The following is an 18263-nucleotide window of genomic DNA, read 5'->3' as shown; positions in this document are numbered from 1 at the left end:
TGCCAGAATTTGGTTCTCATGCAGCCTTGACTGCTGATTGGTCCGGGGAATGTTACGTCATCAGAGTGCGCCGCAGTCTCAAAGAGGAGGTGGCGGATGCCTCTTCGAAACAACAAGAATTTGTGGTCGTTTAGGTAGGACTGGTTTTCCCCCTCACACTGGTATGAATGATGATATTTATACATGAACATGGACGTATTGTGGTAATCATTCGCTTAAGTAAGATTCAGTAAAGTTTAAATAGAATATGGCGGGCTGGTAGTGAAGCAAGCCAACCTTGTTTATCTAACGTTAGCTAACGGAAGCTAGCTATAGCGAGCTAGCTATGGCGAGCTAGCTTCATTTCAAGTCTAAAAGGAGGCGTTAAAATACTTCTATGGGCGTTAGTGTTGTTTTAGAAAATTAATGCCCGGCCTCCGTGGTGTAATGAAAATCTCATGTTAAAAGTTTTTGTTTAATTGGCAGGCTTGTGAACCAGCATTTTCAACTGATGCAACGCTTGTTATGTAGCGAGAATAAGCTTTTTTGCATGATGATTCATTTCCACCTGCCATGAGACTCATTTAGTTAGTACAGCATCTACTGCGGTTGTTTCCGTCCTGAGTGGCTGTAGGTAACCATAGATGGCCTTAAAAAAAAAGATGCTGCACGTTATAATCATGGTGAAATTACCTAAAATAAATGTTTGTTTCATCATAGCTCATTTAGCCCAATATAGAAGTGTTATAACAAGGAAACAAGAGAAAAGACAGAGAGGCTTTTCCACCCTGACATTATACAATTCTGGGTGGAAACACTGAATTATTGTAATTTGTTCAAATTTAAAGAAATTGAATATCGGCACAAAAATGTCAGCTAAAATATCGGTGTTGGTATCAGCCTTCAAAATCCCATGTCGGTCAAACCCTGCTGACTCCTGTCCTGTCTCTCGCTGCCCCTCCCAGCTGAAGAGCAGCCTTAGGGATGCCGAAGAAGTTCCAGGGCGAGAACTCGAAGGCGGCCACAGCCAAAGCCCGCAAGGCCGAGGCCAAGGCGGTGGCAGACGCCCGCAAGAAGCAGGAGGAGGAAGACGCTCTGTGGCAGGAGAATGACAAACACGTGCTGAAGAAAGAGCAGAGGAAGGTGAGCCGGCAAGTTCAAATTTGTGACGGTAGGAGGAGTTGTGCTGAAAGGGAACATCACAAAAGGAAATAAATCAGGTGGACAAAAGTCTGTTTGTGATGTTGGCAGGAAACCTGTCTGTCTCCTTTTGTTTTCTGTCACACAAACTGAAGTGTAGGTGAGATAAGCCAAGATGAAACTTTATAACTTTTTCCTTTGGGGGAATTGGGTCGTTCCATCAGTAAAGAGTAGAAAAAAATGTGATATTAAAAACAGCAGAGCATATGAGGGATATTACATACACATTATATAACACAATCGACTGTTACACATCAGCATATTAAGTACAATGAAAAGTATGAAATATATGAACAATAGCATGCATACAGAAAGTGCAAAATAACAGCAGTAGAGCATCCTGACATAAGAAATAATTGAAAAATGTGTACGACGGGTACAAGTCATGAAATCTCTTCAACAAAAGAGATCTGATGAAACCCTGCTTTCTGTCTCTGCAGGATGACAAGGAGAAGAAGAGGATGGAGGCTCTGGAGAGGAAGAAGGAAAACCAGCGGCTCCTGGACGAGGAGAACGCCCGGCTGAAGGGCCGAGCCAACAAGGAGGCCGCGGCTGGAGGAAAAGTGACCCGCGCCCAGATCGAGGAGACGCTTCGCACCGAGCAGCAGCAGCAGGACCAGGAGCCGCTCAAAGAGAAAGGTAAAGTTCAGGGTGAAGATGATGAACAAAGTGGTGCTCTTCCCAAAGCCAGTTTATACGTTGGCGCCAAAGTGTCGCTGTAGCTCCGCCGTAGGTCTTTGCCGTTCTGCCGTAGCTTACGTGCTCCTTTCCAAAAATCTAACTGCGCGTAGGGAACTGTGATTGGCCCACTTTGTATTTCCTCCTGCCTGTATCCGGTGGATCTGGGCCGATAGACAGATGGAAGAGAGATGAGCCGAGGAGGTTCAGATACGCTCATCTGTACGACAGCTAATCTCTGAATTATAAAGACTAGTGCAGTGCCCGTTCACAAAAAAAAAAACACACAATAGGCGTAGGCTATCAGTCGCTTGTGTTGAGCCCCGCTGCTGCACAGAGCGCTGTTCGCTTGTTTATTCAAAGTTATTAATATTGAACGTGTCGCGTGTCCAATCCGACACGTCCTGCACGTCCTCGGGTCCCCAGCAATACACCCGCCAAGTGTGAAGTCGATCGGACGAACGGTTCTCGAGATATGCGACGGACACACATACAGACAGAGATTCCTTGCTTTATAGTATGATTACCAGATGTCACTGAATTTGTGGTAAGAAATATCCAGAAGATGAGTTTCAGAGAATGTCAACACTACTACTTCTGTTGTTATTACTTCTGTGTTAACAAAGCACGACACTGCTGTCTAGCGTTTCTCTGGCCTATGCACAGAACCATAAATGCTTGCACAGCTGTAGACCAAGTACGGTATAACTTGGCCTTCAGGTGCTGGTGCTCGGCTGTTGATGGACACATTGGCAGGTGTGAGGATCGAACCTGTGACCTCACAGTTATGGACGATCTCTTTAACCATGATACCATGTTTCTATCGCATTTTCTCCCCACAGAAAAGAGCCACCTGGAGACTCCGCTGGAGGAGAACGTGAACAGGATTATCCCCGATGAAGGAACTGAGGAGGCCAGAACAATAGAAGATGCCATCGCTGTGCTGAGGTACTGATCATTTATCTCACATCGTTTGTCTGTCGGTCCTGTTGTTTCTGTGCCGTCCGTGTCAAGATGAAACTCTGGATGTTGTTAATACAGTATTTCACTTCATACAAATGTCAGCAGAGAAAAATGATGAAAGTGATTCTGATTGTGGAGTGGAGGGTCTACTATAGTTTATTGGACAATTTTAAAAACACAAGTTGAAAACCTGAGTGCATGCACAATCATGAAAATGATCAAGGATAACATAAAATGTCCAAGGACCTATTTCTATTGTGGTCCTTGGTCTAAAACTCCAAGTTAATAATATTTCCTCATCGTGTTTTCACAATACCAGAATTTTGACTTTTATACCAACACTAAGTTTAACATCTAAAATGTTGATAATACTATGATAACATGACAAACAACAAAAAACATCAAGCAGTATCACAGCACAACCACTGCGCTTTATTTTAACCAAAAACACCATGGAAAGCATCATACATTCAACATCAATAACAATAACTTCAAACTAAAACTTTGTGATGATGTTTTATTAAAATAGATTTCTAATAAATGTGTGGCATAAATTTTGACTTGAAACCAGAAGAGCATAAAGCAAACAACTTAACAGAACGTAGCATTAGTGTTTGGCCATCTTTGGCTTTGTAACAGTATGAGTATGCCTGCTAACAACAATGATCCTGGGAGTTTGGACCTGTGCTCACGTGATGGGTGTCTGTAGACTTAACCGTTGTTATTAATTTCAACTGCGTAAAACAAACCTAACTTGGAGCGTTAGCAGCACCAGATTGTCAGCCAGTTTATGTGAACTGGGATCCAGTTCAAGACGTGGCAGACTGTTTTGACAGTGCTGAATGTTTTCAGTTGTTTGACTCCGACTGCTGCACATCACTGTCGAGAGCCAGACTGACGCTCTGTCTGTTCCAGTCCTTCTTTTAATTATTCCAGTCGGCATGTATACTCCCTCTGGAGGCAATTTCAGTTTGCAGAGCACATGGTGAAAGTATCGAACATTTATGAAATTAAATATTGAACTCAATCTTTTTCGATGGTGTCAAAGTAGTATAAAATCTCAGTCATCATGACAATACTCACCGCCTACCTAGCCAGATGTAGCCAATCCACAGATTTAATCAGATCAACCAAAATGAACACTTAGTTGGTGTGGAAATTGTACAAGTGTCAGGAGGTCGGCTTTGCTTACTTCTCCCCAAGGTTGGAAATTAACACCAGCCACCAGTCACATTCCTAAATTCCTGAATTTCCCCAATAAAGTGCTATCTTATCTTATCTTACATGCTGGTAGATTTTTGTATGTGGCTTGTACCTTCGCAGTCACGTGAACAGCCATCATCTGGAAGTTCTGTTCGATTCTAGAAATCATATTTAGCTGCTAAAATAGTGAACATGTCTCGTGAATAGGGATGGGACAATATGCTTATCTCACGATACAATTCTATACGTGATATGTGGTTCATGATTCAATACAACTACGATAAGATGTTATAAATAAAAGTTCAATGACGACAAAGTCTGACTGCAGAATTATGTTTATTTCTGAGAAACACATCTTTCTAGCGATGGCATTGGCTGCTAGAATGTAAACAACAATTTAAAAAATGTCATTACAAAGTGCAAATAATATAATTTTGATGGAGAGCTTGTGAAACTGTGATGGTCAAGTGTCTCATTTGTGATTACTGCAGCAGAATAAAATGGAGCTAATATTGCGATACATTTTTCTCACCCACGGTATGTATTACCACCTTTTGACACATGAATTTCAATATATTGTCCCGTCCCTACTCGTGAATTTTGACAGTTCATCAGCTGCTATGACCATTGGAAAAAAAAAAAAGCAAGTTTCCGGTTCTGATTCTCACCGCTCCCCCTGCCTCCCTGTCTCGTAGCACGGGACCCGAGGACCTGGACCGCCACCCGGAGCGCAGGATGAAAGCGGCGTTCGCTGCCTACGAGGAGACCAACATGGCTCGCATCAAAATGGAGAACCCCAACATGAGGTTGTCGCAGCTGAAGCAGCTGCTGAAGAAAGAGTGGATGAAGTCACCGGAGAACCCCCTGAACCAGCGCTTTGCCAACTACAACACAAAGTGAACGCACTCCCTCCTCCCCCCATAACTCCATCTAAAAAACAGTCTACCTATGCACATTGGGAACTTTTATGGAAAATGCTATTATTTCACCCAAAAATTAGAGTGTTGCTGACCAAAGCTTCACCGCCGCCCGCCCAGAAACAATCTCTCCAATGCCAGAAGACTCAGCTTTGTTGTTCCATTCAGGTTTAGCGAGGAGAAGTTCATTTTTCCCGATCAAAGTCACAGCTGCTGGGTCATGAGTGTGTGTGTGTGGCCTCTGATGAGGCATTTAGGCATCCGATGAATTTTATTTACATGGTTTTTTTGAGCACTTCTTCAGGGGAGATGGGAAGCCAGATGTTTTGAAATTAAAGTAACTTATTGAAGTTCACAACCCCATCATCGGCATCTCTTTTTGCTTTCGAATGCGAGACTTTGCGCTCTGCCCTCTTTCTGCATATCTGGGGTTAAAAGAAGTCAATGGCTGAAGTTGGAGCCGTGCTTGTTGCAGATATTGTTAGCCTGCTGTTGTGAGATGCTAATTCAGAGGAGAAGTTGACCATAGTTTTGCTTCCAGAGTAGAAAATGAGCACCAACCAAATCCTGGTAAATTTTAGCTATAGCTGGAAATGATGTCTACCCTACTAGCTGCTTTGGCAGGTGACTAACCAGGTTTGTTTCTGTTCTAAAGGTCAGTTTGTCTGCTAAAATAACAAGAGTTGGTCTTGAATTTTCAAGCCACTGTAGCCGGTGGATGGAAAGTCTTGCCCGGACTGAACGCAGTGCATTTTATATCACAATTTCCTCATCATGTTATAGACAGACAGGTTTTGGTTTCCTGTGACTCCTCATGTAATCAGAAGTATGGCAGGATGGCCCAGTGGTTAGAGAGATTATCCTCTAACCAAGATGTTGCAGGTTCAATCCCCACATTAGCCATTTTTTTCTGTCATAGTGTCGTTGAGCCAGACACTGAACCCCCACCTGCTCACTAAATCGCTCTGGATAAGAGCGTCCGTTAAATACAGGAAATGTAAAATGTGGATTTACTGTAACTCTTGACTCTGGAGTTGGTGCTGCTGCTCCAGTCCCTGCAGTGTTACCAGTGAACCCTGCAGCTCAGTAAGTGTTCACACAACAAGTACTGACATCTTCACTAGCTGTTCAGCCATGTGCATGCCTTACCATAGTTAGCTGATGGCTCTCCTCCAGTAATTCAAGGCGGCGTCCTCAGCGTGGTTTGGTTGATGACTGCTAAGTGTAAGATAGTTTCCAGTAAAGACTGAATTTGAAACTTCATACTCTACTGACAGGTGTCCAATGAATATTCTTTGCCATCGGTCTGCGAAGGCCAGAGTGGGAAGTTAACACCAGCCAGCAGCCAAATGCTGTTAAATTCTGTCTTTGGCTGGTTTATCTACTTTAACCAAGAAAAACAAAACTGTCGCCACGTCACCTGATAACCGAGGTGCATGAGCTAGAAAAAGGTAGAAAGGAAGAACAAATTAAGTTGCTCTTGGAGGTCGATGGACGCTTTAAAAAATGTCTTTATTGCTAAAGAAAAAAACAACGCAGAAAGCCCGCATCGGGGTAACATAACCAAAACGTGTCTGTCTGCTGCTACTGTGTTTCATTCATCGGTTTCGCAAGAGTAGCTGAATTTTTTCTTCCTTATCTGCTCTGCCAGACTCTTTGGCCTGTAGCCAGCCATGACTTTGAGGTCCTATTCTGTTTCAAAAACCTACTGGGTCGGTAAAAGAGTGAAAGTGGTTGGTGAACTTTGAGATCACCGGCCGCTGTGGCCTGTGAACAAAAAAACAAAAAAAGTTAGTTTCCTGTCCCGGTCAGCGGTGATGTCCTGATCCTTCACTCACAGTTTTTGCTGGTTCTGTGGTAAACCTGAGGGCTCATGATGCGGTGTGTGAGTGTGCATGGGTGCAACCTTGCTTTTACACTCTGCCATTTTTACTACCAGTCACTAATCGCAAACCTATTAATTAAATGAGTTACGTCAGAGCAGAACTGGGGCGTAACTCTGCTGTTTGGAGAAATTGCATAGGAAGTTTACCATTTCAGCTCCAAGGCCACCAATAAAATTGCGTCTACAAAATTCACTGCTTAAAGAAATGCTTCCTGTTTGTTTGTCGCACCCCAACAACATCACAGCAGGCTTTTGGTCCAACACAGCCATGGTCACAGTTGTCGCTTTTGAATGAGGGTGGTAATTATTTATATGGCGGACGACGGTGTCCGGTGCCACCGTCGGTCACAAAGCTTTTCTCCAGCGCAGCAACATTCACACACTGAGCTGCTGAGCCAGCAAGCTGCAGGCTTTGTAGGTTTGTCTGATGCCAGGTGGAGAGAGAGCAAGCAGGGACACAACTGGGATAAAGCTGCCGAAACTCAGCCTGCCCACCTTTAAGATCAGATTAACTTTACTGATCACAGAGGGGAAATAAGGTTGTTGCAGAAGCATAGAATAGGATATAGATAAAACACATGAAACTATAATTATTTGGATTACTGAAATGCGGTTTGTCTGCATAACTGGGTTCCTACACGGGTCTGAATAGTCTGGAAATGTATGGAAAGTGAATTTGATCATTTCCAGGTCTTGAAAAGGTTGGTGATTGCACAATATCATACTAATAATAATAATGATAAGCTTTATTTATATAGCACTTTTCAAAACACAGTTACAAAGTGCTATACAGTCAAAATAAAAGAAACTCCAACGACAACAATAACTGCTAAAAAAGAAAAAGTAAAATAACAGGATGGAACGAACAAAAACAGAATAAAAGCAAAATAAAAGAGTAAGCAAGGATCCTAAGCAGACTTAAGAACAGGAGAGGAGTTGACATGAAAGCAGAAGAGAAGGCCTTCTTAAACAAGTGGGTTTTGAGAAGAGGTTTAAAAGATGATACTGAGTTTGCAAGCCACCTTCTTCAGGTAATATACAGTAGATCTTTATGATATAAACACAGGATGCTGTACAATAAATAGCATCAGACTGACGCATGTTGCATAAGAATTGGTCTGTTTAACAAAATTAAGCAATTAGTACTATTCAGATTTGTTTTATATGCATCTTGGTTGTTTGTCTTGTGATGATCGCCGACATAATTCACCCCCCTCTTTACTGACCGCTACACCTGAGTGCAACTTTAATCTAATGAATACTAACAACGCCACAGGCGGCTCATTTACATTTCAAACCCTTGAAATTTACTTTTAACGGCTATTGAGTGTCTATTTTAAGAAGCTTTGATCTATTTAAATGTTAAAACTGGACATACAAATTGCTGGTCCAGGTTGTTGTATGTATCTCTTATACGTATCTCTATAACTCAGAGATGTAAGATGAAGCAGATCACTTGAGTAATTGTTGAAAACCGTTCTTGGCCGCAAAACATCTTCTGTTTACCTCACTGTGTTGCAGTGAGCTGAATCAAGTTGTTGAACGGATTATATTTTTATTCACAGCAACGTGCCAGATGTAAAAATGTATTTCGGTTTGATTTATACTATATTTTGTTTTTATAAAACACAGATACAGTACTGTGCAAACGTCTTAGGCACATGTAGATTTCTGTAAAGCGAAGATGCTTTCAAAATAATGAAATGAAAAGTTTCTAAATATCAAAAAAATTACTATAAAGAGCAGTCTACTGACACACTAATGCAGAAGACAAATAGACAAAAATTATATAAAAAAATCTAGGGTGCCTAAGACATTTTTGTTACCAAACTGGACCTGAACCAGTTGGAAAAAAGCAACACCTACTCTTACAAATTGATCGATAACACAAGATGAAAACAAATTCTGATGCTTTGGTTGACAAAATGACAACACTTCTACAGTCTGGATCATCTACATGTTGAAGATATGGAAGGATAAACTTCAGGTAATGATTTTTGTTTTGTTTTGGAATAGATCTCCTCATACGTTTCTGACTAAATGGTTCCTGCGGTGACTGCGGTTAGATCTCCTGTGACATAATTGATGAGACGGTTCGTCGAGGCCTTGAATTCACCGGACTCATTCAGGTCCAGATGTAGAAACAGGGCCACTTTTGTCCGGCGCGGCCCTTGTGGCGGAGGAGATAAGAGACTCTGTGAAGGCCTTTGAACCGCAGAGCATCAATGACAAGTTCGCCTGACCTCTTATTTTCCTCTTCACACTGAAAGCGACCAGTTCCCCTCCTCTCCCCCAGCAACCAATCAATCCACTTCCCTGTTTACACTGATCTCTCTTTGAGCTGATATGTCTGATGTTGCTCCTTAACACTCTGATCTGATGTTTCACGCTCTTTTTCTTCTGCATCCCAACCTGTTGCTTTACCCCCCCACCACCCCCACCCCACCATCCCTTTGCTATTTGCATGACAGCCTTTTACCAGGCCAGCTGCTGCCCTTTTCTTTCTTCACATTGAATTCTAATCATTACTTTCAAAGGAAAGCGTCTCCACTGCTCCTCTGTCAAGTGTAGGACTGGGAGGAGGCAGGCTGCCGTCCGGCGCCCACTCACTCGGCTCTTCTTAACACTTTCCCTCCACCGGCCGACAGCACTTCCCATTAACACCCTGCTTCTTCAAGTTTGGACGAAGAAGAAGAGGAAGGTAAGGATCGTCTGCGGTAGTTGGGGTTTGTTAGTGATTTTGTTTATTTGTTAAGTGGAAAAGAATGGAAATTAGCAAAAAGCCAGGTCCAGATGCTGAATTGTAATTGAAGATTTTTACTCCAAAATGAGATGTCCTTCGTTTGGATAAACTGATCCCTGCTCTTAGAAAGTGATTGTTGGCTTCAATGGCAAATGATTGCTGGATTTTAAAGCACATTATGGGTTAACATGACAGTCACACAGTTACCTTTAAACGTTTGCTTATACTCAGGTTTATATTGGAGGGTGAACCCATAGACTCAGTTTGAGGCAATACAGTTTACCTACCTTTTTTAGGCCAATCTTCAGGAGGTAAATTCATATTAAGTAGTATCAAACCTATGTAAGTTACATGAGGATCGGGTCTGTCAAAGAAATGAAAAGATAAGTTACTGCTTTACTGAAAATATCATTGTTTGTTTTGGTGGTTGCTTGATGTAGTGCTAGTGGTCGTAATTTACCCACCTTTTTATTTACCTCCACCTCACTGAATATACGGAATAGTGTTTAGGATCATATAATCATCTCTGGTATATCTGTGGATATGTACAATTTGTAATGAAACTTTTAAATTCTTTAGACTGGATTTAAATTTTACTCTTTTAAATGTATAATTTAGGTATAACCTCAAATCTAAAATTGTAATGTAGGATAAATGGCAATATAACAGCACCACTCAGCAGACAGCCGTTAATGGAATATCTCTAATTCATAGAGAAATGTGTTAGTGGCTCTATGGGATACAGAGTAACTGAACTTTAGCTTTTTTTTTCTAAAATGAGATATCGAAATGCCTACACTTACAGAATGATAGATAACACAAAATTACATATGTATATATAACATGTAATGGCAACTTTTTAAAACCCTAGTAGGTAACGTAAGTCCCTCGTTAATACAATAACAATTTAACAACACTTATACTGGCTATTCAATATTTTTGTGCTTTTGATTAGTGAATTTCTGCTAGTTATATTTTTTCAAAATGGATAGAAAGCATCGTGGAATAGATCTGTGTAATTCTCTCGGCTTTTCTGATTTCCATGTTGAGTAGAATAACATCAGCGGGGTTCACATCTGTTTTTGACATGTTTCCCATTCACAACCAGCTGAACACAGAACCCACGATAAACAAGTAGGATCCTACTTGTGTTTGGCCATTAATTACCTCTGTGTGGCCACTGGACTGTGGATTATTAGGGTTCAGAGTCAGGTCAGATTTATGTATAAAGTGCTTTTAATGAACAGTTTTGTCTGTGTATTTTAGAGAGAGCAAAAACCATAAATACAGATAAAAATAAGAGATAAAGAAGAACAAGTGTGTGTGTGCTCTCGCCCACACCTGTGAGTTTTAAAGGAGAGTTTATTTCCAATGACAAATTAAAATTGAGTATGCTAGGGGTTTTTCAGTTTTGAGTTATGAGCTCTCAAGATCGAGGAACATGCAATTTTTTGACATCTTCAAACTGCATTGCCCAAGGTAGTTGAAAGGAAATTTGGGGAAACTTGGCCAGGACTCATCAGACTTTGCTACCCTGCCAGGAAGCATGAAAATAAAGTAGATCATTCATGGGGTGTCCTGTTGGTGCACAACATGTAACCGAGACATCCTGGGTTCGAATCTGGTCTGGGACCCTTGTTGCATGTCATCCCCCTCTCTCCCATCCTTCCTGTCTCTCTTCACTGTGACTATCAAGTAAAGGTCAAATGTAATAAAAGTAATCAATCACTCATTTTATGTTTACACTGTACGGAACAGTCAAAACTCTGTGTTCTAGTTGCAGCTCTGCAGTGAAGCTATGAGGCTGATTCTGGTCAAACCCACCAACGCCACGCGACGTCTCGACTCCACGGGCGAAGTCTTCCGCGACGGGGACCATGAGCGCTGCAACTCAGGAGGTCCGTCGCCTCCCGCGGAATCCCCCGAGGTCATGCGGTATCGATACTCGGGAGCCTCCCTGGAGCCTTTGTCGTCCCAGCAGGAGACGAGTCTGTGCTGCGTTTCGTCTGCACCTCAGGGAACATCTAATGGCATTGCTCCGGCGAGAATTTCCTCACAGTCTTCGCCGTTGAAAACCTGCGGCACGACCTTATCACAGTTCAGCGATCAAGACTTGCTCCTGTTTTGTGGCCAGGTTGGCACCGGGCGAGATATTTCACCATCAGCAGAGAGACATCGGACCAGCATGGGACATCCAAACCACGCTGACAGATGTGGTTGTCCCGCTCTTGATGCGCACCAAAATTCAGAGGCTTCTAGTTTTCAGCCGCGATCAAAACAGGGAACGGTCCAAGACTTCCTCTCCAGTGTTTCCAACAAGAGAAACCTTTCATCCTCACCACACACCCAGACTTTCTCTCAGACCTCACAAGTTACAAGTGCATGCCAGGTTTTACCACAGCAGACAAACCAAGAGGATCATCTGAAATCTGCAACGTACCATCCACAGGACAGTCTCATGCCCCGGCACAGTGAAGAAGATGGTCGAAAAGAGCTTTTCCTGCAGCAGCCTTGCAACCATTTTAAACTCAAGGACAGCAACCAGCCAGCCTGTCCGGATTTGTTCAACATTCCTCTAAACTCTATTGAGTGTGCCGAGACAAATCAAAACTCGTCAAAACTTCAAGACCAACTGCAACCTCCTGTCAATGCAGATCATCAATGGGAAGCAATTTTTGGCAAAGAACCTCTGTTGGTCCAGCAGCAGAACTCTCACTGGTTGCTCAGTTGTGATCAGACCTGCAAGTCATTTGGAGATCCATCGATTGTCCTCAAGTGCCGTCATTGCGCTTACAACCCGTTAACCAGCACGCCACGAGTGAAGAGGTCGTCCACGCCAGCCAGTAACAAAAGTGTCCAGTCCTTCTCCGCCAGCTGTTACAGTTCACTGGAGAACCATCATCTAGAGGAGCAGAGAGCCAGACAGGGAGAGAGTCAGGTACGTGGTTTTTCTTTTTATGCCTTTGAGGTGAAGAAGGCCATTTCTCGAAATTCAGTCCATTCAATTCGCTTTAAATCTCAAAGCTGCAGCAATCCCTGATGGAGCTATGGAAAAGAGAAAGGCTTACTTAGTGCATATCCTTTTATTGGTGGCAAAAAAAATGATAACTTTATCTTGGCTCAAACCACTGCCACCCACCTTACATCAGTGGCAAGATAGGTTAATGAAAGTGTACTCCAGCAAAAATGTTTTCAAACCGATTGGCTCCTGTAATTGCTTATTTTAGATGTGATAAGGAGCTCTACTGACTTAAAGGGTAACTTCGGTATTTTTCAACCTGGACCCTATTTTCCCAACTGCGGGTGTCTAAGAAACTAATGGGGACAACAATTTTTGAAATTGGTCCAGTATTGAGCGAGATCGCTTCAGCCGGCAGCCGCGAAACAGGCTGCAATGTAATCCGACGGGGCAAATGCGCACCGTCAATGTACGTCCACTAAAAGTGCTTGTTTTTGCCACTGACTGGCTCAGATTGTTATTATAAGTGTCTGACACAATATGGAAAGGACCCTATACAGAAATGAAACGTACTTCCTTACCTTTAGCTTGATCCCGTCTGTGTGTAACCAAGTCTCGCCCAAGTCCCGCGAGAGCTTAGTTGTTGCAGGAAGTCACCTGTGGAAACGTGAGTGAGAGTTGGAGAGAGGAGTGCTACCGGGAGGAGTTTGTTGTGTTGGAGTACAGAGATCGTAGCTCAGTGTTATCTAAAAGATTTTCTAAGTCATGGCTGAATATTTACCTGATTTCGACAACGTGGAAGAGGCCTTTGAATTCGATGGCGGCCCGTATTTATTTGAGCCAGAGTATACGGATGAAGAGCTCCTACTCATTGAAGAGCTACCATCATCATTCATTGCCAGTAAGTATCTCTATGATATCTGCTAATGTATAGGATATACAAATGTAGGCATAAAAGTGGGCTTATAGGTCGTATAATAGATAAGCATAAATATGACATTTTTACACCACGCACACACACTTTGGCAACAATATTACACAGATAATTTCAGCTTGTTGATATCACTTATTGTATTATTATGAATGTCAACTGCTGAAAAGGGGAAATGAATCTATATACATATTTTATAATCAATCATGACTCAGTTGATAGGCTATTTTACACATACTACTGGCTAGCTCCGCCAAGGAGGTTATGTTTTCGGTGCCGTTTGTTTGTTTGTCTGTCAGCAGGATTACGGAAAAAATACTGGCCCGATTTTCATGAAACTTGGTGGAAGGGTGTAGCATGGGCCAAGGAAGAACCCATTAAATTTTGGAGCGGATCTGGATCCGACTCACGAACAAACAATAATAGCATGAACCTTGGCGGAGGTCTGCGCTCTCCGAGTGCCTTTCTAGTTTAGTGATTGTTTTTGCCGTGTGTACTGATGCCAGGACAACGCAATAACTTTAGCTAATAACATTACCTCCACTCTGTCTGCAGCAGGTCTCTCCACTCTCGGGACAGCATTTTTCTTTAGGAAAAAGTGCTTTGGGATAGGATTTCGTCTCCTCTTTGGCTGGCTGTAGTCATCCCTGTCAAAATGGTCACTGCAGACCCGATGGTCTGCAAGGCGCAGCGTATGGACAGGAGTGTTGGCATCCATTTGTAGCACAACTAGCCACAACTTCAGCGGGTCACTATCCAACAAAGGCAGTCTGTGAAAGCTGCGCGAAGTGTTGCGCGACATTTTGTTGGCACAATTCGGAACTGCGCAAACACGAACCATTGTTTTGTTTTTGTTGTTTTTTTTAGATCTTTTAGATAACGCTAAGCTACGATCTCTGTACTCCAACACAACAAACTCCTCCCGGTAGCACTCCTCTCTCCAACTCTCACTCACGTTTCCACAGGTGACTTCCTGCAACAACTAAGCTCTCGCGGGACTTGGGCGAGACACACAGACGGGATCAAGCTAAAGGTAAGGAAGTACGTTTCATTTCTGTATAGGGTCCTTTCCATATTGTGTCAGACACTTATAATAACAATCTGAGCCAGTCAGTGGCAAAAACAAGCACTTTTAGTGGACGTACATTGACGGTGCGCATTTGCCCCGTCGGATTACATTGCAGCCTGTTTCGCGGCTGCCGGCTGAAGCGATCTCGCTCAATACTGGACCAATTTCAAAAATTGTTGTCCCCATTAGTTTCTTAGACACCCGCAGTTGGGAAAATAGGGTCCAGGTTGAAAAATACCGAAGTTACCCTTTAAATGTGAATTTGGCCAAGATTAATATCTGTTTCTTTTAAGGTACTTTCATTTATTTATATATTTATTTATTTTTTATTTTTATTTGGAGACTCCTCTCTATGTGGCTGCACATGATGCCCTGATTTATAATTTTTATGTATGTTTGCCGAACTGTGAATAGTTCCCCTTAAAATTTTATTTTTTTTTTGCATTTCATGTTGTTTTTGTTTTCATTTCCTGACAAAGCAGCTGTGTACAATTCAAATGTGCATAAGTAGAAATAAACACAAAAAAAATCTCAAAGCTGCATCAGGCAAGTTTGAAACATTTGAACTTCGATACCCAGAAACCCTGTAACATCCCCTAATGTTTACCAACCCTGCCCGGTCTGCAAACCAAAGGAGCGAGAGAGGCAAAAGATCTAAGGTTGGTGAGTCCAGCTTTCTCTGGATGGACTTGCTCACTGCTGTTCTGGTGTGCTGATTTGTCACTTTCCGTCAGTGGAGAAGATTTACCACCAATGTCCATATCCAACATCAATATTTTACACTGAAATGTTGCCTGGTGCAGCTTTAATTGTCCCATAAAGGACATTTGGTTTTCAGACATGGAAACCCACATTACAGATCACTTCATCATACTGTATCACACAACCAAAAGTTAAATCACCTTGTGCTCCAGAGCGCAAAGGCAAATGTTTTCTTATTCTGGCGGTCCTGTGTCTCTACATGTATGTAATGTGATGCATTACCTATGATGTTTTGACTTTCTCGCTGTCTCATGCAGACAAATGCTCAGCGCCACCTCAGCCAAAGTGGATCGAAGTTCTCCCTCTCCAAGTGCGCTCAGCCTTCTGACACCGTAGAGACCGGTGACATCCTCAACGGGGATGCAGTGAGACCGCTGACCAGCCACGGCGCCTTAAGATCCAGCCTGGCAGATCTGGACCCGGACCGGCAGCCTCTTCAGCTCCTCCACAGCGCCATCCTGGAGGACGCCTTCTCCAAAGCCATCAGAGAAGATTCCAGCAAGGCCAACAGCGAGAACCTGACCAGGGAGGAAGGCAGCGCACCGCAGAAGAAGAGCAAGGACATCAGCTACAGGCTGGGTCAGAGAAGAGCTCTCTTTGGGAAGCGCAAACAGTTGAGCGACTACGCCTTGGTCTGTGGGATGTTTGGCATTGTTGTCATGGTGATCGAGACGGAGCTGTCAAGGGGAAGTAAGGTAATCCTCTTCAGAATTACTTTAATTGTAACGTACAATAGATTTACAGAAATCTGATGACATTGGTGCAGAGACATACTGACATCTTACAGAGTTTCACAGTGTATTCTGACACTTGGTACAGGGACGACAGGACTTCACATAAAGTGCAAAGGGACAGTACATGACCGACTTGTTAATATGCTTCTTTTTAATATACTGGAACCTTTAAAGATTTTATGCCGTCTTTATTAGCACAGAACAGAATGCCATGCTCATGTTTTTGTTTCCATCTACAGGAATCCATATATTCATTTGTACTGAAAGGCCTGATCAGCGTCTCTACTGCTATTCTTCTCGGGCTCATAGTGATGTACCATGCAAGGGAAATCCAGGTATGTGAATGGATGGTGTCCCATCCATGCAGGTGAAGTACCTATGGCCTTTTTTTTTTTTTTTTTTTTAAACTAAATCTTATTATTGTCTATGGGAACTTTCTTTACCCTAATTGGAAAACTCAACCACACAGTTCATCTGATTACATTTTTTTTCCAGTTATGGTCCATCTTGAGGCAAAAAGAAAATTACAGTTTGCTTATCAAAGTGTATACAGGTATATAATATATTACTTAGGCAGTGGTCAATGCTAAACTTGTCTCCTCACTCTTTAAAGTTGACTTTGGCTGAGGTTTAATTACTTTCCAAATGTTCATAGAAGACTTCTCAGAGGTTTCAATGACAAAAACTGTAGTCCAAACAAATTCATTCTGTTGTATCTCTGTATATCAGAATCAGAATCAGAATCAGAAATACTTTATTGATCCCCGAGGGGAAATTGGGTTACGCTGCAGTTGCTCACATTCTAGAAGAGAAATATATATATAAGCATAGAGAAATTATAAGAAAAATAGAAAGATGAAAATAAGAAATATGTAAAATATGTGCATTATACTACAATATATAACAATAATCATATAGAAATAATAGATCTCATATGTAAGACTAATTTCTCTCTGGGCTATTAATTCTCTTCTCTCCTCTCCTCTCCTCTCCTCTCCTCTTCTTCTTCTCCTTCTTCTCTTCTTCTTCTCTTCTTCTCTTGTTCAGCTCTTCATGGTGGACAACGGGGCAGACGACTGGAGGATAGCCATGACCTACGAGCGGATCCTGTTTGTGGTGCTGGAGCTCCTGGTCTGTGCCATCCATCCGATCCCGGGCCAGTATGTGTTCACCTGGACCGCCCGGCTGGCCTTCAGCTACACGACGACGGTAGCGGACGCCGATGTCGACATCATCCTCTCCGTGCCGATGTTCCTGCGCCTCTACCTGATTGGCCGGGTCATGCTGCTGCACAGCAAGCTGTTCACGGACGCCTCCTCCCGCAGCATCGGGGCGCTCAACAAGATCAGCTTCGACACCCGCTTTGTCATGAAGACCCTGATGACCATCTGTCCCGGGACGGTGCTGCTGGTCTTCAGCGTGTCCTGCTGGATCATCGCGGCGTGGACCGTGCGTGTGTGTGAGAGGTATCCGCTTTCAGCTTCCTCACTTTAGAATGACAGCTCTCGGGCCTCGGCGGCACATGGTTGAGGATCACCGGTACACGAGACAGTTTTTCTTAAACGCTGTAATCATGGCCACATTTCAACAGTTCAACTCATCAGTTTCAACAGTTTTTTTCAACAGTTTTCATTCCAAAACTCTATATATCCATTTTGAAATAAATAAAAGTTACCTAAAATTCAACACAGATCATTTTATCCTCGGAAGTGTAGCTGTTTTGTAAGAAAAAGTCTTTTGATAGCTCAATTTTTGGTAGTAACCAATAGGTGCTTTACTTTCATATCAGCATTAAATTTGCTAGCTGAAATTGTCTATCCTCAAAAAGCATAGCTATTTTGTCAGAAAAGGTGTTGAGATGACTCCTACAGTAGCTTCTAATAGTAACCAGTTATGTGCTTTACTTTCAGACCAGCAATCATTTTGTATGAGCAGGTTTCAGTTTATTCAGATGGTGGATATCTCATTTTGAAATACAAGTGAAATACAAGTCCATGATAGCCTTCGTGCAAAACTTCTTCCTTGGTACTGTGCAGAAAGACAGCTTCTCTCCAGCTCTTTCATCACAGCTGCATCTCACACTGTGTTATCAGGTATCACGATGCTCAGGAGGTGACCAGCACCTTCCTCGGAGCGATGTGGCTCATCTCCATCACCTTCCTGTCCATCGGCTACGGCGACATGGTCCCTCACACCTACTGTGGGAAGGGGGTTTGTCTGTTGACGGGAATCATGGTAAC

The 18263-nt window shown here is 42.7% G+C and overlaps 2 protein-coding genes across 5 annotated transcripts; both read left to right on the top strand.

Annotated features, from left to right (window-relative positions):
- The first annotated feature begins 73 nt into the window (after window positions 1-73).
- ccdc124 (coiled-coil domain containing 124) lies at window positions 74-7037 on the top strand. 4 transcript variants are annotated; one of them, XM_071530632.1, is made up of 5 exons: window positions 74-134; window positions 945-1122; window positions 1620-1818; window positions 2700-2805; window positions 4719-7037. In XM_071530632.1, the coding sequence occupies exons 2-5, from the start codon at window positions 964-966 to the stop codon at window positions 4921-4923; spliced, it is 669 nt and encodes a 222-aa protein (XP_071386733.1). In that variant the 5' UTR covers window positions 74-134; window positions 945-963; the 3' UTR covers window positions 4924-7037. The 4 variants fall into 4 exon arrangements, with proteins under 4 accessions (XP_071386733.1, XP_071386735.1, XP_071386734.1 ...); XM_071530634.1 differs by having other exon boundaries at window positions 90-161; XM_071530633.1 differs by having other exon boundaries at window positions 93-219.
- A 2367-nt stretch (window positions 7038-9404) lies between these two features.
- On the top strand, window positions 9405-18258 carry kcnn1b (potassium intermediate/small conductance calcium-activated channel, subfamily N, member 1b; the record flags this gene model as incomplete). Its single annotated transcript, XM_071530631.1, has 6 exons — window positions 9405-9526; window positions 11346-12506; window positions 15547-15984; window positions 16263-16358; window positions 17071-17489; window positions 18117-18258. Coding segments are annotated over exons 2-6 (2235 nt in total), but the record flags the coding sequence as incomplete, so codon positions are not given.
- Window positions 18259-18263: the final 5 nt, after the last annotated feature.

This window comes from Centroberyx affinis, unplaced genomic scaffold, assembly GCF_046629955.1.
Source record: "Centroberyx affinis isolate AG114_WGS23_722 - 3 ecotype Tasmania unplaced genomic scaffold, CSIRO-AGI_Caff_v1 ptg001949l_1, whole genome shotgun sequence".
Lineage (NCBI taxonomy): Eukaryota > Metazoa > Chordata > Actinopteri > Beryciformes > Berycidae > Centroberyx > Centroberyx affinis.
The sequence above is the reverse complement of the archived record's forward strand: the minus strand, read 5'-3'. Positions and strand labels throughout refer to the sequence as shown.